The sequence below is a fragment of the Canis lupus genome, chromosome 2 (assembly GCF_003254725.2).
Source record: "Canis lupus dingo isolate Sandy chromosome 2, ASM325472v2, whole genome shotgun sequence".
Lineage (NCBI taxonomy): Eukaryota > Metazoa > Chordata > Mammalia > Carnivora > Canidae > Canis > Canis lupus.
Window position 1 is genome coordinate 12,760,164 of NC_064244.1, and position 23,831 is coordinate 12,783,994.

General features: G+C 39.8%; 1 protein-coding gene across 5 annotated transcripts in view; it reads left to right on the forward strand.

Annotated features, from left to right (window-relative positions):
- EPC1 (enhancer of polycomb homolog 1) overlaps positions 1-23,831 on the forward strand; it is a 94,509-nt gene that overhangs the window by 13,520 nt on the left and 57,158 nt on the right. For 3 of the 5 annotated variants that reach the window (XM_025464032.3, XM_025464034.3, XM_035712969.2), the window contains exon 1: positions 11,263-11,713. The exons of 1 other annotated variant lie outside the window; for it this stretch is intronic. In XM_025464032.3, the coding sequence (XP_025319817.1) occupies positions 11,561-11,713 (153 nt within the window). In that variant the 5' untranslated portion in view covers positions 11,263-11,560. Of the gene's footprint in view, positions 1-11,262; positions 11,714-22,163; positions 22,231-23,831 lie in introns of those variants that run through there. One more of the 5 variants, XM_025464036.3, reaches the window with a different exon arrangement.

Below are 23,831 nucleotides of genomic sequence, written 5' to 3' on the forward strand. Positions count from 1 at the left end.
GTATTATCTAAGAATAATTACTGAAATCTTACTACATATAATGACAGGCACTGAAGCTAACTGATAACATTTTGTAGGGATTAAACAAGATAGTGCATGTAAAGCACCCAGCCAAAGTAAGAACTCAGTAAATTTGCTTACATGACTTCTTTATCTATTCCAAACAATACTTGGAAATATGAACTATCTCCATGCTGCAGAGGAGAAAACTGCAACGCACAGAAGTTAATAATTTTATTTAAGTTTACAGAGCTACAAAACCCAGATCATGTCTGACTATGGATCTAGTGTTCCAACCACTACACTTTAGCCATTTGTTTTCTTAGCATGTTATCTGTTAAAAACTTGGAATGCTGCTTTTATTTATTTATTTTAAGATATTATTTATTCATGAAAGACGCACAGAGGGAGAGAGAGAGGGAGGAACAGAAACAGGCAGAGGGAGAAGCAGGCTCCATGCAAGGAGTCTAACGTGGGACTTGATCCCAGGTCTCCAGGATCACACCCTGGGCTGAAGGCGGCACTAAACTGCTGAGCCACCTGGGCTGCCCAGAAAGCTGCTTTTAAAATTGGGGGGGGGGGGGGGGATTCAGGGGAAAAAAAAAACATTTTTATTGGTTTTCTGTTCTAAATAAAGTGATGAGAAAATTTTGAGAAAAATACATTAAATTATAAAAATTTATAATTGTAAAAATTGTAATACAGATATGTTTCTTAGAACAATTCAAACATACTATAGATTTTATAAACTTCTATTTTGTGCTAGACACTCTTTAGAATAACTGAAAAAACATATGGCCAGGCAAATTAAAAGGAGTGAAAAAGGGTTATTGAAATATAAAATGGGTGAATCTCAGTGTTGTGTTAAAGATTCCCAATTTATGGAAATGTTAAAAGCACCCTAGTCCACAATCAGATCTGCTGTGATCAGCTGCAAGATTTGGATAGGTCATAGATTTTCTGTTCCAATGTGTTATTTGGGGGCATGTATATGTATGTTCTTCGTAGCAACTGCCATGAAATTGAAATAATATATTCTTCCTTAATATTTGTATTTGCAGATGTCAAAGATTTTTCATTATATTATCTTATTTGTTTATTGTAATGGCCTAAAAAAGAAAAACAAGCATTATTTAGACTAAGAATTTAGGCTCAAATTAAATCATTTCTATAGGGTCATACTGCTGGTAAATGGTAGACATAGATTAGCATCCAGCTCTTCAAACATGGAAGCCAGTGTTCCTTTCACTACATAATGCTGTGTCTCACTGTACCATGTTGCTATTTTGTTTTTTTTTGTTTTTTGTTTTTTTTTGTTTTTTCCATGTTGCTATTTTGAATGCAAAATGTTACTTATGATTTGACTGTTTTTACACAAAGTACTCACCCTAAGGGAAACAGTAGCAGCCTATATCAGAGAGGCCCTGACCCCTTGGGGAGCTTGCTTGACCAGATTTGGAGATTGAGCCGTCACTGGCAGCCACCTGATGAATCATTTGGCAATTTGCTGTGTGGGGGAGTGCGTAGCAGAGCTCTTTGTAGATTTAAACATAGGAATGATACAAAGCTATTAAAGGGAAACAAAAAATTCAAGGAGATGAGTATATTTTATATAACTTAGTTATATAAAGTATATATGTAGGTACACTCAAATGTAGGTAGATAGATATTTTGTTGGTCTTTGATTTCATTTGAGGACATGTTTAACTTGGCTTTGTTTTGTTGACTTAGCGCTTTATACTGTATATACAGGGGGTGGAGGTAGGGGTCGGGGGGGGGTGGAATCAGAAAAATAAAACAATCTATAGGATAAAATAGGATTAAAGTGTCCTGTAAAAATAGCTCATGTTTATTGAGCGTTATTTTTGTGTCGGGTCCATGATAAAGAGTATGCATTCGTGATTTTACTGAATCAGTGTATCAACCTACATGATAGATTCCATTGATTCCTATATTATGGATGGAGAAACCAGAGTTTGAGTTAGAATAAAAGTCTGGATCAAAGTGGTTCACCATGTTCTTTTTGAAAGAAAAAATTTTGGAAAGAAATGTAGCTAAACATTTTGGTTAATTTGGTTAATATTTTGGTATTAAATACCAAATATATTGCTAAAGTATAGCAATCTGCTTAATTCTGTGTCAGAACTCTGTTCAGTTTTATAGAAGTATAAAAACCTATTTTATTTTGCACTGTTTCACAGGATAGAAATCTTAACTGGTAATAAGGATGGTACTTTACATTTATGAGATCTTTGTACTTCTTGCAAAGTTCATATGTCAGACTTCATCAATTAAAAGAATAACTTGATCAGAAAAACTTTCATTTCCTTGAATTGCCTAGATCAGAATTTTCCAAAGTGTGCTTTCACAGAATTAAAGATAATGAATGATTGATAGTACATAGAAAGGGGTTGCATGGTTAGAGAAATTTCAAAAATACTGTGATAAGCATTAGTAAATAGATTTATTTTCTGTCCTGATTCTATGCATTGTGAGCCCAGACCTATTTTTAAAAGAAAGATAAAATAGTATTTTTCTAACTCACTGGTTTTGTATGTAACTATGTACTTCATCTCAGAGTATACACTCTGGGATTGTTTTATGGATCATGCTTTTGAAAAATGCTAAACTGGGGCACCTGGGTGGCTCAGTGGTTGAGCATCTGCCTTTGGTTCAGGGTGTGATTCCAGGGTCCTGGGATCGAGTCCCACATCAGGCTCCCCACAGGGAGCCTGCTTCTCCCTCTGCCTATGTCTCTGCCTCTCTCTCTCTCTCATGAATAAATAAATAAAATCTTTAAAAAGAAAAAAAAAAAAAAGAAGGGATCCCTGGGTGGCGCAGTGGTTTAGCGCCTGCCTTTGGCCCAGGGCACGATCCTGGAGACCCGGGATTGAATCCCACGTCGGGCTCCTGGTGCATGGAGCCTGCTTCTCCCTCTGCCTGTGTCTCTGCCTCTCTCTCTCTCTCTGTGTGTGTGACTATCATAAATTTAAAAAAAAAAAAGAAGAAGAAGAAGAAAAATGCTTAACATCTCGGAAGAAATGCTTCAATTTTAGACCTTAAATATTGATATTTAAGATATTTAAGACCTATATTTGCCATCAACTCAGAATGACAGTAAAATTGTTAACCTTAATTTGTGTAGACTTAGCACTATTGTTATTCAGAGAACAGAGGGATGCCTGGGTGATTCAGTCAGTGAGCATCCAGCTCTTGGTTTCAGCTCAGGTTATGATCTCAGGGTCCTGGGATCAGCTCTGAGCAGGCCCCATGCTCAGCAGAGAGTCTGCTTGAGGGTTCTTTCTCTCCTTCTCCCTCTTCCCTGCTTGCACACACTGCCCCGCCCCCAAATAAATAAATGCATTTTTTAAAAATGTAAAATAAATAACAGCAAACATTTGTTCTGTGTCTCAAGCCATGAAAATTCAAACTCATTGTTTATTTTAAATGTTCTACTAAGGCAGTATGTATTCTTGTAATAATAAAGAAACATCAGTATACTTTATAAATGTCCCTGAAGAGGGTATGCTTAAATGAGTTATTGCATATTCATAGGATAAGTATCTGTCAAAAAATAATCTTAAAGACATTTAATGAGGTGACAATATTCTCAGATTATATTTAGAAGTGAGGGCCACAAAACAATATTCAGTATTATTCCAATATTACAAAACAAGCAAAAGAAAAATAAAACCCGGAAAAGACTGGAAGAAACAAAAACACCAAAATGTTAACTTGATTATAAAGAAATCAATTAAATCCAAAATATAATATCCAAGTACATGTTTACCATAGTGTACCTGTTTGTTTTCTGTTGTTTTCTGGCTGAGGAGTCTAATGTTTGGGAAACTTAATTCAGAAGAAATCTTAAGATCTGGACATGACAAGTGTCCTTATCACCAAGGATTTGAACAGACTGGGTTGATTTTTTGTTTACTGATTTCTGCAACTTTAAAGATGGTAGCTATGTTTTACTTCCTCCTGTAACCAGGATTGTGTTGTGAAATAATAGAATGTATTCTTTTTTATTATATCTCATGTGGGAGGTGCTGATGAAAGCTGCTCAGTCCCTGGCTATGTCCTGATTTTTGGCCTCCAGGTGCTCTCGCTTTGTGGGCAAGTAACATTAAAGTATCACAGAAAAGTACTGGGAAATCACTTCAAAATTTTACTCGGCTTTGGCTTGCCTGGTAAATGATTGATTAACATGCTTCAGGCACCACTCAGCCTATGACTCCTTCAATTCACGTCTCAGCTCACCACAGTAAATTTTCCACCCACAGCGCCCTATAGAAGTCGTGCTTGCTATCATCTCCAGTGATCACCTCCCTCTTTGTGGTCCTCCTTATTGACCCCTTTGGTTCTCCTTGAAATATTATTGACCTCATTCTCCCAGCCTTGCGTCCCTGCATCTCCATTCTCTTCCTGGCTCCTGTTCCTTTGCTGTCTCCTAGATGTTGGTGTTCCTCCAGCTCTGTCCTCCATGTCCTTCTCTTCTCACTCCATGAATCATTCTTCACACCTATAATCTTACTCCTTGGGGCTGAAATCACTCACTTTCCCTTCCTATTTTGGAAGAGAGGAGAAACTGGATTTAGGGTGCTTATCTAAGTAACTGGCACAATGGTTACTCACGGTATCATAAAGAAGAATAGAGTCAAAGTGAAACTTTAATTTCACTAATACTAACGTCCTAGGTAATAGAGAAGATAATTCTGGGCCCTGAGTTTCAAAAGGAAAATGATCTCTTTCCTTGGGTCATAGAAGCAATAGTAACTCACAAAAGTCTCTCTTGAAAGCCTTCTTCCCTGTCAATCTTTTTTTGTCTACCACACACTAATAATTTTGTCTTAAGCGTTCCAACACAAATTTCTACTTCATTAACAGTTTTTCTAGTTTCTCCAAGTTTCATTTCTTCATCCCATGTACCATTTATCCCATACTGATTTGTATATGTTGCTTAGTAAAACTAATGCTCAAGGTATAGTATATTTTATGTGCTCAGACTGTAAGGCACCAAAGGTTATCCTACCTTCCCGTTCCCTCCCTCTCCTCCCCCATTGGCCCCCTCCTCTGGTCTCTCTCCCAACTCTCATATTTATGCCCTTGCCCCTTACAACCTTGCACTAACACACACCTGGGATATACACAGCAGTCTGTCAATTAGTGCCAGTCATTGGATTAAACGGGTTAATAGTAATTCAACAAAATTCAGTTTATATAAGTACTACCAAATATTTTTTTAAATATTTATCTTTAGTTCTTCAATTTTCCTTGTTTTCTTTTCATTCTTTTTAAAGATTTTATTTATTAAAAAAAAGATTTTATTTATTTATTTGAGGGAGAGAGAGAAAAAGAGAGAGAGCATGAGCAGGGTGAGGGGCAGAGGGAGAAGCAGGCTGCCTCCCTCCCATGTGAACTGGATCTGGGGACCCCAGGATCACGACCTGAGCCCAAGGCAGACCCTAAACCGACTGAGCCACCCAGGCACCTCTTTCCTTGTTTTCTAAGATGGACTTTTGTTTTTCTGGCAAATTAATTGTGGAATGCATGACATTCCTGTAAAGTTACTAGGTTGTTATTGTTCAAGTTTCAAATGATTTCCCATTTATGACTCCCACTTATGCATCCAACGGCATCATGCATCAGGTAGCCTAGTAGTATCCTTGTTAACATGATGCCATAGAGGCCTCATCAACTGCCTACCACAATTGGGAGGAGGGGGAGACCAGATGATGTATGGGACCTGGGAATTAAGGAACCCAAGTCCTAAAAATGGTTAATGGTTAATCACCTTTTTTGTTTCTAGGGGGTGTGGTCTAAATTCTGGCAAAATTCTTGCTGTGATCAAGGTAGATTTTGTTTAAATTTAGTATTTTAAATTACACAATAAGATATATTTTATTATCTTTAAGTTTTAAATTTCAATACTGCTGGCACCACTTTATGAATTATTAAAAATATTCTAATTCATTCTCAAACAAGCCCAATTTGTTTTTTTTTTTTTTTCCTTTTTTTTTTTTTTATTTTGGTTAAAGTTTGTATTGGGGATGAAGGTGAAATGAAATAACTTTAAATCCATCCTGCTACAGTTTTCTAAGATTAATAACTTGTTCTTTATTCTTTTAAGGTAGAGATAAATTATTTCTGGTTATATTCTGAATATATCAAAGCTAGACCTTAAATATTGTGTACAGAATTCCATGTATAAATCAACTCTGTAAATAAATTAGTTCAGGTATTGTTTCTTCGACACTGTATTAAATATATTGCAGTTATATATTTCCAGGGGTGGGGGGAAACACATGAGTGAGTTTCCAGTTTTTAATTTTCCTACATTTTATATTGGAAGAATTCTTTGGTGCCATTTCATTATATATAGCTTATCATGAAAATAAAAAGCAGTTAAAAATGATAACTTGAAGTGAAAATGTATTGTCAGTCTTTAGTGCTTTTGCACAATGCTTTCCATTATGGCACTGTATCACTGTCTCATGTTGAGATTATCCATTCACACATTTTAAAAAAATGAATTTCATATTTTCCCAATTAAATGTAAAGGCAATATCTCACTTTATTACTAGCTCTGCGAGGCTATAGGGATCATGTCTTATTTATCATTGTTCTGCAGCACAAACTGCTTTACCTAGTTTTTTTTTGTTTTTTTTTTTTACCTAGTTCTTAGTAAACCTGCAATCAATATTTGTTGAATACTTAAAGGAATGGAGAATCTAGATTCTTGCGAGCAGAACTGGCATCATGATTTTTTAAATCTTATTGTCCCATCAAAGAGAGTTTAACTTCTTTGGATCACTATCCTTTGGATCACTATTTCTTGCCCTCCTTCCTTCCTGCCTCAGAGGAACGCAGAGGAATGTCTAAAGTTAATCCACTTACATTTGCTTTCAGTATACAAACATGGCCACATCTTTCCCCCCTTCAGAAACAACAAAATCTGTGACCCAGATAGCTACCCCTTTGACTCTGCCTCTCCTCCCTTCATTGCCAAGCCTCTTGAAAGGGTAGGCCATATTCAACATCTCTTTTTCCTCACTTCTAGTTCACTCCTCACTTCACTTTATAATCTGGTTATGTGTGCTTCACTCTGGAATCAGACATCAGGGATTTCAGCCTCAGCTTTGCTGCTCACCAGCCTTGTGTGACCACAGGCAGGTCTTGCAGCCTCTCTCACAGGAAAGATCTCATAGAACTCAATAAAAATTAAATGAGATAATGCATTTAAAATGTACTTCTGCATTGCCTGGCACATAGTAAATGGTGGTTATTATTCTTACTGATTGAAAGTGTAATAGGAGTTCAGAGATGAGAAAGAATGGTGTAGGTTTAAGAATGATTTTGAACTCGCCTAACCACTCACTCACTCTTCCGATTAGGAAATTAGAACCCAGAGTAATTAAGTAGTCAGAATTTCATGGAGGACATGATATTTGAATTAGATATTGAAGGATAATAACAGTTTACAACTACTGAAGGTTTACTGTGGGTCAGAGACCATGGATTTACATGGATTGTTTTATTGAATCTTCCAAACTTTCCTGTGAGGTGGCATTTCAGTAGCTAGAAATATATGGTCAATCTGAAGCCAGACAGGGAGAATAGAGAGAAAGGAATGAATGAAAATCCAGAGGCACAGGATCCCTGGGTGGCGCAGCGGTTTGGTGCCTGCCTTTGGCCCAGGGCGCGATCCTGGAGACCCGGGATCAAATCCCACGTCGGGCTCCCGGTGTATGGAGCCTGCTTCTCCCTCTGCCTGTGTCTCTGCCTCTCTCTCTCTCTCTGTGTGACTATAAGAAAGAAAGAAAGAAAAGAAAGAAGGAAAGAAAAGAAAGAAAGAAAAGAAAGAAAATCCAGAGGCAGGAAAGACCTGCTTGATGATTTCTAAAGATGGTGATGAGACTTAGCAGCCAGAGTGAAGAGTTTGTTTTAGGCAATAGCAGGAAACGAGGTTGGACAAAGTTTTGAGGCCCTAGCAACCATACCAAAAAAGAAATAAAATAAAATAAAATAATAAAAAATTGGCTTTTTCTAATGGGCAAAATAAAGAGCAGATATAAATAAGTGACTTGGGTAAGGGAGGATACATATGGAATGGGGATTTAGGCACACTGATTTTGTGGCATGCATTATGAACCCCTGTTGTTCCTCATATCCCCATGAAACCAAGCTTCTTCCAGCTACTACGGGTCACCACTAGCCATTATGAGAGTACCTGCAGCTTTCTGTAAAGTAGGTGGTTAATATCAGTTTATTGAAAGAATGCATGAACAAAGGATGAATTGGATTGTAGGTCGCTTCTAGACAGGAAGTGATGAGAGCTGGGACTATGGTTAAGATGATGGGAATGGAAATAAGGAAATGAATCCTGGGTACAATTTCCAAGAATAAATAATAAGACTCAGACACATATTGGCCATGAACTAAAATTCAGAACCGTATTTCAGGTTTATTATATATAGCAAACTGCAGTGCCAGAACAGTTGCATTTCACACATTCTTTGTTGTGTTTTCAGCAAAAGTTCTGTATTCAGTATAAATTGAAATGAAGCATATTTCAGCATGATGATATTTTGAGTAATCATAATGACGATTAAAACTTTTATCTCTTTAACTTTCTGCTCCTACTCCCTCAACCCAAGTTCTTACCTGTTTTACCCTTACCTGGTTTGTTATTGGAGTCTCCTACCGAACTCTGGCCAAATAAACCTCCTTACCTTCACATACCAGCTAGGTTTGCCTCCTCTCACTGTTTTGTTCTCACAGTTTCTTTTTCCCATCAATACTCTATCTTCTACTAGTTCATTGCCATTGCCAACTGGAGTATGTTATCCTTCACAACCAAATCACATGCTATCCCCTCCATGATCAGTGCTGCTGGAACTGCCTTTTTCTTCTGAACTTCATAGCACTATCCTTCACCATACTGCCTTGTACTGGTCATTTGGTTAACTGGGTATCCCTTTATCACAATCTTTCTTGTATTCCCTACATTTAAACCTGATGTACTCCTGACCCTTAGTGGGGAGGGAAGTGAATTCAGTATGAGGTTTGGGATTCCAGCCTTTGGGTCCTTAGGGAACCAGTAGGACTGGGAGTCTGAAAAATGTCACTCAGCAGGCATATTATTTGCAAAAAGGCAAGCTTAACCTGTAAGCATCTCTCCAAACTTGCCATGGAGTATGATTCTAGAATTTCTAAAGAACAAGGACCTGATTTGTACAGTGCTAGTAGGGATGTAGAAAAATAACCCCATAAGCTGTTATTTTAATGCCGCTTAAAAATACATATATTTGTTCCCTTGGTGGTTCACTCATAACTTAAGACCCTAGTTTGTTCTATAAAGTCTTAGTCTATAAAGTCTGTAAAGACTTTATGAAGTCTTTTGTAAAGCCAACAGAAGTCTACTTGTAGGATTTTCAGAAATCTAGCATTGTACGCTGGAGAGGACTACAATATAATATTGAGTTGGAACTCTTAAACCTGCCTAAAGAGGCGTCTAGTCACAGTATGGTTGGCAATTTTGAGGCTCCCATAATTTGACATGGGCTCTCGTGGCTGCCTTTGCACCTGCTGCTTCCCTCGCTGAATATACTTTTCTTCACTGCATTTTTTGACAAGGTTAACTCCTATATATCCTACACAATTTGACTCAGATATCATCTCCAGAAAACCTTCCTTGAATGCTTTCGTAAGAGTCACTGCGTGTGGACTGGGTGCCACTCCTGCCTCTTCTCACAATGGCCTGCACTTCCATCATTAAGCTTCACATGTGGCCGTGGTCATCTCTAGGTCCTTTTCCACGAGTTCCGTGGGTGACAGGTAATCAGCAGCATACTTAGAAGGCCAGGAGGATTCACCAAATGTATGTTTATTGAATAAATGCAGTCTTACTTAGTATAGGAAATGTAGATGAAAGTCGCTCGGCCTCACAGAGGTTAGTTGCCACTGTTAGAGTTCTAGGGTAATTTTTTAGAACTGTGATCTACGCACTCAGTGTCTTCTGCCCACATGGTAACCTGAAAGGTAGAAGTCTGCCTATGTATGTGCTTGAAGCCAGGAACAGTTCCTATCTAACCCAGTGTTTCAGAATAGTGATTATTTTTACTCTGTAGCCCCCAAGGGGAAAAGCAGACTAATAAACCATTTCTGTATCTCAGTGAATGTTTGAGTACTTGTTGGCAAGCCTGTGAAACCCACCCCAACGGTCTTTCTAGATTTTTAAAATATCTCACGGAAAGACCTTTCTAGATACCAATTTTCATGTGTTATACAAACCACATCCATCTAAACCTCTTATAATAATATTACAGTTTCAACCCCCCCCCCCGCTTTTTTTTTTTTTTTTTTTTTTGGCAGAAGCACTACAGGTCTTTGTATGATTCAATTTTATAAAGTTTTTCAGAGGACAAATGCTAAGTGTGAACCCATGGCTCTGTTGAAGCAGCATTTTCTTCCAGAAAACAAACACAAAATTGTAAGGTACATATAACTAATTGACTCTAACATTTTGAAGTAGGTCTTTACATTTTTTTCCCTTAAGGTGACAGGGTCCGATAATAACTCCTTTTGCTTCGGTTACAATAAAAGAGCGAATCTAGGTAGATAAAATGCAAGATTAAAAACAAAAACAAACAAACCCCACACCTACTTTGGAGCAGAGTAGGCTGCCTCCCGCTTCCATGGAGCCCGAGAGATGGGAACCGAGCAAGGAGCCCGTCAGAGACAACCCAGAGCCTCATTAGACGTAAAGATCATCGCTGTGAAAGTTCGCCCCAAGTGGCATCCTGCCCCTACCGTCGTTTGCATCTTCCCCTTGAAGACCTGCGTTCCCCCAGCGGGTCCGCCCGGGGGGCGCGCCCGCTGACCCCCGAGGGCGCCGCGGCCTCGGCGTCTCCCCGCCCCCGCCGGCCGCTCGGGGTGACAGGTGCCCGGGGCTGAGGCAGCGCCCGCAGTGGTCCCGCCGCGGCCCCTCGCTCGGCCGGCGTGCCGGTGCGGGTGGTTTGCCTGCACCTCCGCCTGTCGGACCGGGGCACCGGGGAGGAGGGAGGGAACGGAGGCCCGAACGCCCGTCCGCCTGCCTGCGGGCCGCAGAGGGCGGGGGCCGCGAGCGCCGAGAGGGAGCGGCGGGCGGCGGGCGGCGGGCGGCGGGCGGCGGGCGGCGAGGCCGGCGGGCGCCGGGGGTTGGCGGGACGCGCGCTCCGTGCCGGCGCCGGCCTCGAGCCCGCGCTCCCCCCCCCCCGCGTGCCCGCGCCGCTGCGCGATGCAGTGTGGGGAATGGCTGGGGTTGGCTGAAGAGCGCACAGTGGAGTTTTAATGTCCGCCATGTTGGCCATGGCGTATTGAAGAGAGCGAGCGAGCGAGGCGCGGAGCGGCACAGCCTCCCACCCTCCCGGCGGCTGTGAGTGCCCGGACGGCGGGCCCCGCGCTCCGCCCCTCAAGTCCCCGGCAGCGGCAGGCGAGTGGGGACCGAACCCCCGGTTCTCCATGATCCCGCTGGCCGGGGCCGTTTCCCCAGAGCGGAGAGGTATCTGCTGCGCCTGAGATGAGTAAACTGTCGTTTCGGGCGCGGGCGCTAGACGCCTCGAAGCCGCTGCCGGTGTTCCGCTGTGAGGATCTGCCCGACCTGCACGAATACGCCTCGATAAACCGGGCCGTGCCGCAGATGCCCACCGGAATGGAGAAGGAAGAGGAGTCGGTACGTGTTAACTCCCCTGTCCGACCCGGCGCCAGGCCCCGCTCCCTCTGCTGCCTGCGGCGGCGGCGGAGCAGCAGACCCTCACAAAATGGCCGCCATCTTCTCCTCGCCGCCGACTCCGGTCGCCGGCCGGGCCTCCCCCCGCTCGCCCCCGGCCTCGACCCCCGGCCGCTGCGGCCCGGCGGGGCCCCCTCGAAGGCCACCCGCCGATCCCGGCCGCTTGTCCCCGGGTCCCGCGGAGTTCGGGAGCCCGAAAGGCACAAAGGGGTCACGTGACGGAGCTGCCGGCAGCCATTTTGTGGTGTTAGTTGTTGGGCTGGGCCTTGTGCATCCGGAGAGGGGAGCGGGCTGGGCGGCGGTGGGGGTGCGGGAGCCGGGAGCCGCGGTGCGCCCGCCTGCAGCCCCTCCGCAGGCCGCTGGGTGGCGTTCCAGGGCCGCCTGGGCCTCCGCGCGCGCGCGCGCGCGGCCGGCGCTGGGGAGCGCGGGTTCCAGGCTCCGGGGGCAGGTGGTGTAGATAGCCGGGCTCCGAGGTCTAGGTCCGGGGGTCCCTCGCCCCGCAGCAGCATGCCGGGGGTCCCGGGTGTGCGCCGGGACGCCTGACTGTCGGAGGGGAGGACCCTGGCTTTCTGTAGTCTCTGTCTGGGAGTCTGCCCTCCTTCCTCCCCGAGTCCGGTTAGTCGGAGGCTGATAAACCGTCCCTGAATTTTTCCTTCCATCTCGGGAGACTCTGTTGCAGGCTCCTCTTGGGGTGCGTAGGTCTTCTAAAGCCTGGAACTGTATTATTGCCTTTAAAAAAAAAAAATAAAGTGTCAGTTCGCCTTCTTTCTGGTTTCTCGACATAGGGGAAGAAAAGACCCGATTTAAGACGTTATAGACCTAGATTTCGAGAGGGGGTCCTTCCTGGTCGATACCGAACTAAAGTTAGTGCGTTTAGAAGTGTGAGCGCTGGCCATGCCTGTCGGGGCGGGGGGCTCCAGTATTGACTGTTGGCAGCTCATTGACATTTTACCACCGTGGCGGCTTTACCGTGTCGTGGAAACCGGGTTCAGACCCAGGGGTAATAGACTCTTCCTCTCACCCCCAGAATGCTTGACGGCTCCTAACCCCAAGGAATCGCATACCTTGGTTTTCAGGTGCAGCCACTTAAACAGGGTGCCAGGGTACTGACAGTGGAAGGAAGTGAAGGAGTCCTGGATTTGTGTGCTACAATCTTGTGGAAAATTGTACTGTAATACTTCTACTTGGTACTGTAAGAATTTCAAATGTAGAAATTATGCTTTGTAATGTTGATTTTTGAAAATAAAGCTGTTTAAACGGTTTGGGTTATTTAACTTTTTAAAGTAAAATAGCTGTGACAGTTGAATGTTACTGTTGAGGGTAGTGTGCTGAATCTAACTTTACAGAGATTAGCTAAGTGATAAGTATGTAGTAGAGATTGTCTGGTGTGGTCCTGGCTTCTCAGCACTTAGCTCTGAGACAGAACCTCTTAATTTATTTTTACTTGTATCAACTTCAGAGTAGACTGGTGCCATTTTTAAATACGTGATTTGTTTTTAAAAATTAAAGTACTTGTGACTGCAGAATCTTGTCTTTTGGTTTTATTTTTGTTTCAGTTTATAAGTTTTACAGATGATATTTTCAAGTTGGGGTGTTGGTGTTATACTGCTTTGGAATTTAATTTCTAGTTCTTGTTTTGCAGCCGAGGAAGGTGGGGAGAGCCTTTGATAAAAACAGGGTAGCACTACAGTACACTTTAGACAGGTAGTTAAGTCTTGCCTCTGTGACTATTTGGACAGTCCCAAGAGCTACAGCCTGAAATCAGAGCTGAGCTCAACTGAAGTATCGATACTTGTTAGATTTTACAGATAGTTTTTGTTCACAGAAATAATTTTGACGTTTTATACTGCAGTGCCTATCATTAGTAACACGTGGAGTCTCTCTTTCTGAGGGACATGAGGGATTTCTTTTTTTTTTTTTTTTCTTCAGACTTCTTTACCATCATCTAGTTAGGATTTGTTTCACTTTACATGCAACTGCAACTATGATCAGTGCAACATAGACCTCAGGAATAGATTCTGAATTTAATAGAAGAATGTAAACAGTACCAGGGAAACGACTGCTCTCTCTCCAGTCCTGCGGTTCATGCTGTCAGTAGTAGTAAGTAGTAGGCCAAATAATTCACAATATTGAAAGTAGCATGTTACATGATACTAAAAATACAGACTAAATTTAAGTAAGGGTAGTTGAATTCTGACCTAACCTTAGAAAAACAAAACTTTTTGATAATTTGCTGAAGCATGATATACTTCTTAAAATGACAAATGGTTAAAACAAACTTTTGCCTTTGATTGATATTTATGGTGTCTCTTAGGTCAGAGTGACCTAGAGCCTGAATTGAGGGTCTAGTTTAGAAAAAGTAGAATGGTGTGTTGATCATGAAAAATGGGACAGATTTAAATGAGGATAGTTTTGTATACACCACCTGATTAAGAGCATTCATGATCAGAATGTATCTGCAAAATTGTCATGTGAACTGTATCTGGTAATCGTTAACATATTTTGTTTCTATGGCGAATAACAAATTCTAGATTTTCACACTAAGAAAATAGAAGTTATTAATGTACTCCCATGTAAGCAATTTTAATAATGTAAGCTGAACACACCGAATTAGGCATGCCTCTTAATTTTTAAGAAACAACTTTAAGTAGAAATCCTCAGTTCCCTGCCCAAAAATGACTTAGCTCAATTTTAGAAAGTTATTTTTTATTATTGTAGTACGATTGAAAAATAACTCCAGATTATAATAAATTGAAGGATTTGACTGAGTGTTAGATGTTTAGGGATTTGATGTTTGAATGGGTACACTGTAATACATTGTAACTTGTTAATTCAAAAAATAACTTTGTTAAGTAGGCTTCATGCCCATGGTGGAGCCCAACATGGGGCTTAAACTCATGACCCTGAGATCAAGAGCTGAGCTGATGTCAAGGGTCACCCAGGCCCCCTAGAAGTAATTTTCCAAATAAAAATCAATAGACTGTCAGCTCCAAAATGAGATGTATGAATCCCTTTGGGGGTTAAAAAAGACAAAAGTTTAAGCAAGTTAGGAGGGCAGATGTTGCATCATTATAATACTTGAACACTTTTATTAAAATTATAATCTTAAATTTGAGATCTTTGAAGTTAGGGAACGTTCAAATACTGAGTTTAGTGCCACAGCTTCACCTTTAATTGAAAACATCACTTTTCCAAGATGTCAGTACTATTGATGTTTTTATTAAAATTGATTTGTGTTGGTTAAAATCGGAGCTTTACATTAAATTATAATTTCCTTTATGGATACTTACCCTTTAGGAAAGGCATTCGGGAAATACTGGTTTTAAAGTAATGATAAATTGGAGCTACCTAGTTCCTGTTGTGTATAACGTTTTCATTGGGATATTTAGGATGTTATGGCTCCGTTATGAGTGGAGAGTTAATCTTTCTACTCCTGGTACCTAGTCTGGTTTTAGCAGGATAGGTGATGTCATTGACATGTTAAGGATATCGCATTGATATTACCTTACATAGCCACCTTTGACACTGTTAGAAGTAGGGTCTAGCCTTTACAATCCAACACCTTGTTTAGTAGGGTTCTCTCTCACCAGAGAAAATGGTCTCATACACCTGCTTTTTTTCTCTTTTAAAACTGCCACCTTTCATTATTGGTCCTGTATGCAATATTATTAAACCCCAGTTAAGGACCATTTATAAAGTGGACAGGTTTTTGTTTTTAATTAGAGGGAAATTTGGAAATATATATCTCTGATAGGAAAAGTAAGCACTACCTTTTCAAGACTTAAGAGTCTCATTTTCCTATTTTATAAAAAAAATTTAAATGATCAACTTAAAAGTTTCTCACTTTTTGAAAGAAACCAAGAATCTTTTTTTCCTTTAAAATTTTATAAACTAAGAGCTTTTAGTCCTTGTAATTTTTTTTTTTTAAGATTTTATTTATTTATTCATAGACACAGAGAGAGAGGCAGAGACACAGGGAGAGGGAGAAGCAGGCTCCATGCAGGGAGCCGGATGTGGGATTTGATGCCCGGTCTCCAGGATCACACCCCAGGCTGCAGGCGGCGCCAAACCGCTGCGCCACCAGGGCTGCCCTAGACCTTGTAATTTGTAGTTATAAAATTAATCTAGATTTCTCCCTTCTGTCTTGGAAGTGAAGAAAAATATGTGAAGTCTCAATTACAGTAGGAGCAAAGTTTAATTTTTGCAAACAAATTTTATAATTAGAAAAGAATTCGAAATTGAGGGTCTTTTTTTTTTTTTCATTAAGTGGCAAAAAGTCTATGTAAAACCCAAGATAATTGAGAAGGAGTAGTCAAATTTAGCTTCCATCCTGCCAAGATCTATTTAATTTTTTTAGTGATTTTTAAGTAAACTTTACACCCACCATGGGGCTTGAAATTATGATCCCAAGATCAAGTCACGTACTCTACTGACTGAGCCAGCCAAGTGCCGCTCCCTACCAAGATATTTTTGAGTAGAAGTTTCTAAGCTGAGGTTCTAAGGATTACATGGAAATAATCCTGGAAGTAGTGAATTACCACAATATGTGTATAAAATTTTGTGATGATGTATTTTTCTAGGAGAAAAGTTCACATTTTTCATCCATTTCTCAAAACATTGGTAATGAGGTAGAGAAGAAAGCTCAAAGTTAAGCACTACTTACTCTCCTAGAAATTTCAAATGAACTTACTTTGGTTTTGTCAGTATAATTACGTAGACTTATTACTAGGAGAAGGACAATTGAAAACTAATAGGCAACTCCTAAAGAGACTGAGTACTCTTAACTGCAAAAGGAACCTCTTGAAAACTATAGTTTCTAGGTGCCTAAAGAGCTCTTATTTCAGTGTACTATTTGATATGTAAAATTTTGGATTGGTACCATTTGTACTTACATTTCATTTTCTTATAAAACAAAAGTAATAAAAACAGGCTTACGTATCTAATCATGTTTTGTGGATGCTTTGTGGTCTCTAATGTATTTTGTCCTCAACTACCATTTCTTTCTCTTAATCAACAGTACTTAATTAAAGGGACTATCTAAATGTAGGGTAGCTTAAGTTTTGTAAACGGTAATAACCTGTGTTTACATGACTATGAATTTGTGGCTAGATTGAATATGAAAATCAACACTCCTAAAAACAACATTTTAGTTTTCTATTTTGCATTTTACGATCTCATGGTGTACGGTAGTGGTAAAGTTAAACAGACGAAAGATACTTGTGTCTCTGTACATACGTAGCTAATGACAAGAGTTCTGTTTGTATACAGTAAGATGTGGAATCTGACTCTATGATTTAATTTTCCTGAAAAGCTAGGGGTATTTGTTATCAGCAGTTGGTAAAAATAGTAAGTTTAAAGCAGTAGATAGCTTTTTAAAAGGAGCAGTAATACCATGGAATGAACGATGGTAGAGTTGTAATTCTGCTGTTTAAGATAACAAAGGAGGGAATGAGAATTTTATTTTGTAATTTGGGAATAAAGTGAATTGTGAATTCCCAAGTGAAAAGGTGGTATGAAAATATGAAATACTTCTAAAGACAGGGATTTTAGAGTATGTCTTTTACTTTTTAAAGTAAACTTTTGAATCCCTACAGTGTGATTTACATTAGTATTTTATAATACCCTTTTTTGTAAGAATTTATCAATTTATTGGAAAATCAATGAGAAATTATTCAAATGTTTTCAATAAGTTGCTAGAACTACGTTCAGTTACTTCAAGCTTCAGCACATTTATAAATTATGGCAAGTCTTTCAAGTTTATGTTACTTAAAACCTATGATTATAGGTAGTGATTTTGAGCAATTATGTTATAGCATTTTTAAACATAATGGAGACCCAACTTTGTTCTTTTAAATATATATGAAATGAATTTCAACTACTAGCATCCCGGTAGTAGGTAGATGAAAACAAAAACATGTTGCAGTTAAATCTATAACCCATTATTTGAGCTGTAGCTGTGATGAATGGGGTATAATCAGTTCTTCAAAAGAAATAACTCTTCTTCAATTATTTGTTGTTACGGAAGTTATCTTTGAAAAGTTCGTTCGGCTTCAGTTATACATGGTGACATAGTTTGCTGAATTTTGTGACTGATTATTAAAGTAAATCATTTTCTTTGAATTTATTTCAGTATAGCAAATTCTTGCTGAAGAAATAGGACACGGCCTTGGAGTGAATCCAGAGGCAAAGATAATGTGAGGTTTAAAACATCCTCATGGATGGGCAGACAGCCTCTTCTCTGCTGTCCTGCCTGCTGCTGCTTTGCAGTGTATTCAATAAACTTCTATCTTCTTTAAAAATAAATAAAACATCTGTGGATGACTTAATACAGTTTCAAATCTTGGTATATACTGAGATGAATTATTTTCATAATTGTGGAATCACAAGTAGCAGTTGTGTTTTTTTTTTTTTTTTTTAAGATTTTATTTATTCATGAGAGACACACAGAGGCAAAGACATAGGGAGAGGGAGAAGCAGACTCCCTGCGGGGAGTCCGATGTGTGACTTGATCCCAAGACCCCAGGATCATGACCTGAGCCAAAGACAGATGCTCAACCACTGAGCCACCCAGGTGTCCCAGCAGTTGTATATTCTTTGAGAAAATGTAGTTTGCTTTTTATGGCCTTTGACAAATCACTTAACCTTACTGAGTGAACTTCAGTTTCTTAACATGTCTTCCATCTTCTGACCCTACTCTGAAATAGCTCCAAGGAGTGAATAAGGCAGGGTATGTAAAAATGGTGTATAGGAAAAAAAAAAATGGTGTATAGGTGACTTTTGTTATTACCAAATGCTAATTGATTGTTTAGAATGGCTTTTTTTTTTTTTTTAGAATGGCCTTTTTCTTGGTTCTGAAAAACTGCTATATTTACATCATCCCTTGTATTTGTGTTTATCTGATAACGAATGTGTTGGATGTGTTCTTTTTCCTTATAGAATTGTATATGGTTGTGGAAAATGTGTCCTTAAATTTAGGTAATAATTGGGAAAATCAATCTATGACTCACATTTTCATCCAAGTTCTGACAGTTGAGTGTGTGCATACATGCTCCCTCTCACCTGGGTTTTCTAACTGCAAAATGGAAGTTAAGGCTATGATAATTTCCTGTTGTAATGAGCATATTTTGTTGCCAATAAATTTGTTTCCAGATTTACTTTATGTGACTATTAGAATAGTCATTCAATCTTGAATTAGTTAATGATTTCATTTGCGTATTATATAAACATAATTTAAACAGAAATAAAGGTAGTCTGGGTGCATAGATAATTGGTTTTGGTTTAGTCTAGGAAGGTTCACAGGTTCTAAAGTATTTAAAGAATATAAATGGGTGCTGTAGTCACAATGCTTTTATTGTTATGAGAATTTGAAATTTCAGCCAGAATGGTTTTGTAGTGATGGTTGCAAATTTGTGTTTTACTGTAATGTAATGGAGGCTGAAGGGAAACAGAATATAAATATGGCTGTTTCGAAGTCTAAAGCAAGAATTTGATCATTATTCTAATTGATAATGGAGATATTTGAGGTGTGTTGTGCAAAGACTAAGAAAATGGAGATAAATCCATTTTCATTCACTTTGGTAGCAAATACTTGTGCATTTGCTTGGAGGCAAGGACCTGTGGATATAACACTGAACAAACAGGGTTCCTCTTTTAATGGATCTTAGATTCTAGAATATAGGCTCTATTGGGGCAGGAACTTTTATCTAGCTTTATTTAAGTGTTCTTGGCACCCAAAATAATGCCTGGTATGTAGTAAGTGTTCAATATTTGTTTAATTGAATGAAGTCTAATGGGAAAACAAACCAAAACCAAAAAACAAAAAACCCAGAAGGCAAATAAAAGTAAAAAATACAACTCTTATGTGGCAGTGGAACAAGATAATTTCAGGTAAAGGAGGAAGGTGGAGTTCTCTTTGTATAGATGGTTAAGAAACTTTGGATCTGAAACTTGAATGGTGGGAATGAGCCAACCCTGTGAAGATCTGATGAAGAACATTCCAAGGAGACCCATAGATGCAGAGAGCCTGAGGTAGGCATAGAAGGCCAATATGATAAGGATGATAAGGGCAAAGTGAAAAAAGAACAGGGTGGTATGAGATGAGGACTGGGATAGTCAGGGGTCCCTATCTGGTAAGGCATTATAGGCTACTACAGGAAGTTTGGATTGTTTTGAAATGAAGTCAGCCATTATAGAAGGAGACAGAAGAAGTGACATGTTAAGAATTGTGTCTTTTTGATATTATTTTTGCCAGCATGTGGGAGAATGAGCCATATTGGCAAGAATGAATTGATGGTGACTCTGACTGGGGTGGTGGTAGTGGAGATGAAGAGAAATGGATGGATTTGAGGCATGTTTTAAAGGTAGAACCAGCAAAACTTGCTGGTAAATCTGAATGTACTAGACGGAGAGAAAGAATCAAGGATTAACTCTTCATTTTTCTTGAGCACCTGGATAGATAAATGATTGGGCCACTGACTAAGATAGGGATAATTGGAGGAGGAAGATATAGAAAGAATGGGTGTGTTTGGTTTGAAGTGCTTCTTGTCCATATTTAACTGGGTATGTAAGAGAATGTAGTGTGTTTAGAGCAGTCTGTACTAGAACTGTAAAATTTAGAAGTCATGGGTTGGTGCTGTAAACTTGAAAGTCTTTGGGAGATAGATGGTTTTAATTTTTAAAAATTTTTAGATTTCATTTATTTACTCATGAGAGATACAAACAGAAGGAGAAGTAGGCTCCCTGTGGGGAGCCCAATGCAGGATTTGACCCCAGGACCCTGGGATCATTACCTGAGCCAAAGGCAGACACTCACCCACTGAGCCACCCAGGTCCCCCTGGTAGCTGGTTTTTAAAGCTGTGCCTTGGGGCTCAGCTAGAGGAGTAGCTGATAGAGAAGTAGGAAGAAAACAAGACTCAAAGTGTCTCAAAAAAGGACATTGGTTAACTATGTCCACCGAAGATGAGTAAGGGAAAAGCGATTGTTTGATTAGATGTGTGCTATTGGCCTATATTAGTGGAGTAATGGGAAGGAAAGCCCAGTGAAAATGGAAGAAACAAAGGAGTCATAGCAAGTAGAGACAGCTTTTTGTAATGGTTCTGCTATGAAAAGCAGCAGAAAAAAAAAAAATAGGACAGTGGCAGGAGTAGGCTGGGGGGATCAACAAATGACCTCTTTAAAAAATGAATTACAATGGGGTGCCTGGGTGGTTCAGTTGGTTAAATGTCTGACTCTTGATTTCAACTCAGGTCATGATCTCAGGATCATGAGATAAGTTCCACATCAGGCTCCAGAGTCTGCTCGAGATTCTCTCTCCCCTCCTCCTTCTGCCCCTCCTCGTGCATGCACATGTGTTCTCCCTTTCTTTCTCTCTAAAGTAAATGAATTAATTTTTAAAAATTGAGTCACAGATTTCCTGCAGACACAAAGGAAGGGTAGGACAAAAAAAACAAGGGAACCAAAGCCAGTCCTCAGTTTCTCCCGTATCTACATAGAGAGTTTCCAGGCTGCAAGCATAGGTAGGGGAGATCCCAAACAGACTCTGACAGCTTCTTCGAGTTGAAGAGAGAAAATTCAGTTTGGAGAGGCTGAAATGACTTCAGGGCAGGATATCAGACATGCACAGAGCTCTAGAGATGCTTTTGGTGTGGCTAAAGACTGATCAGAGGTTGGGATTAAAAGCAATTGGAATGAAATAAGAAGAACGGTTCTGGGAGCTCACAGAGGGCTAGGAATATGTTGTGTCATCACTAGCCATAGCAGAAAGACATCCTAAAACACGAGGTGTCAGATAAAAAGTTCTCAAAAGAGTTACTTCCTTAGTAGTAGGCCCCAATTAGAGTTGAAGACTGTTCTGGATACAGCCTAACAAAGATGAAACACCATTCTCAAAAGGATCAGACTCATTTCAAGTAACTTCATTGTGTCCCAGAATAAAGCCCAAGAATGTTCAAAGGAATACTAAAAGGTCCAACAATATAAAACTTAATGTTTGACATCCAATTAAAAAATTACCAGTCATGCAAAGAAGCTGGAAAATACAACCACCAACTAAGGAAAAAAAAAAAAAAAAAAAAAAAACAGAAAAGGACCAGGTAACAGAATCAGTAGACAAAAATGTTAAAATAGTTGTTAGACTTAGTGTAAAGGTTGGAATGATGTTGTTAAAAGGATAAAATAATCCTATCCCCTCATCTGCTTAGCACTTTGTTTTTAAAAACTATTTCCTTCAAACTGTCTCTCCTGGATCAATTTCACAGAGGGAGTTCCTCACTAATTAGACCAGAGATACTTCTTCCTCTTTAAAAGTAAGAAGGCAGATATGGGAGGGGAAATGCAGATGGATTGTTAGAATTGGCAGTGGGAGAATGAGGTAATTTATCCTACGATTCTGTTTTCTCTGTGAGGTATGAGGTGAGGTCATCACCTCAGAGTGAGGGAGGGGACCTTAAGAGAGACGAAGGTATGTGTGGGGAAGCTAACTTACTAGAAAATGATGTAATTGAAGGACTAGCTGAGGGCTCAATGTTTGTATCATTTAAAGTGAGACCAGTCAGCTCACTTGAGCAGTTGAATGTAAGCATTAACCTTGGGTTCAAGCACCAAGTAGGAATACCATAGGAGTTTTTCTAGGTTTAAGATTTGCCCAGCAAGTAACAGAGGAAGAAGAGAGGCATAAGAGCATGAAAAGTTGTGAGGTAGATTATCATGATAGACCATGGAATCTAGACTGGATAGGCAGGGAAGAAGGAAGGGGAAGTGGTAGGAGTCATTGAAATAAAAGGCTCTGTGGGAGAGAAGTACTAGAATAGGTGAAACTAAGGAGAGGGTGGTGGTTAAAAAGTGAGATGCTTGATTTTAGATGTCAGAGGTGGTGGCACAGTTACCAGTGAAGGCAAGAGCTAGATTATAATCACAGGAGTGGTGGCTGAGGTGGGATGGAGGAAAAGATGAATGTGGGTGAGAAGGTCATGATGGCAGAAGTGTATTAGTAGTTGAGAGGAAGACTGGGAGCTCTGTGACTTAACCAAGAAAGTGTGTATGTCAGTCTTGGGAAGTGTGATGGTATGAATTTCTCAGGGGTTATGATTTTTGGAAGGATAGCAAAGTAGGAATAGTATGAGATTGGCAGTGGGAAACAAGGAAGATGAATAGTTAACGCACCCATAAGTATGTAGGACATGGGAAAATAAACAGCTTCTGCTTGAAAGGGCTTGAAAGGGCTACAGGGAGTACTATTTCTGGAAGACACTGCCAGGCTTCAGTTAGGACAAGAAGCTGAGGGAACAATGGAAAGAAGTTGAAACTTGTATGAAGAGTTTACTGATAAATCTCTATGCTAGAGAACAGAGCAGAAGAGTTTAGGAAGGCAGAGAAGGGTGGAAGGTTGGGTCATATTAGGTAATACTGAGGTCAGAAGCCAGGGAATGCTGTTAAATCTTGGGCTCTGTTGGTAAAGAGAGGTTTATCAGGCTAACTTCAGATGCACAAACTGTTCAAGAAACCTTCCTAGTTGATAATCTGAACTGTATGAAGCCATTCCTGCGGCTAAATATGGTGTGATAGCCTGAAAGAAGGGCATCCCCAGTAGGTAGAAACTGGCTGCCTGATGAATTCCAAGGAGTATCTATCACTCCTGCAGTTAGATACAGGCATAACTCAGAGAAATTGTAGGTTCAGTTTCAGACCATTACATTAAGTAAATACTACAATAAGACCAGTCAGATGAATATTTTGGTTTTCCAGAGCATTTAAAAGTTATGTTTATAGTATACTGTATTCTGTTTAGAACTTTTGTAGGGGTTGTTACCATTTTGGAAATAACTTCATCAACATCATTTGTGGTATTTGAGTCAACAGACATAAAGCATAAAGTTCTTTTTATACTGTTACATTCACAATGATTTGTAGACATGTAGCATCTGTGATTGCCTCATTTTGTCTCCGAGGTACATACAAGCATTTACATGTTGAAATATATATTATAAATTACTTTCCTTTTATTTCTCCTTTGTTTTGCAATTAGGGTTTTGGTTTGAATATTTTTAAAATGTGTAAGGCAGA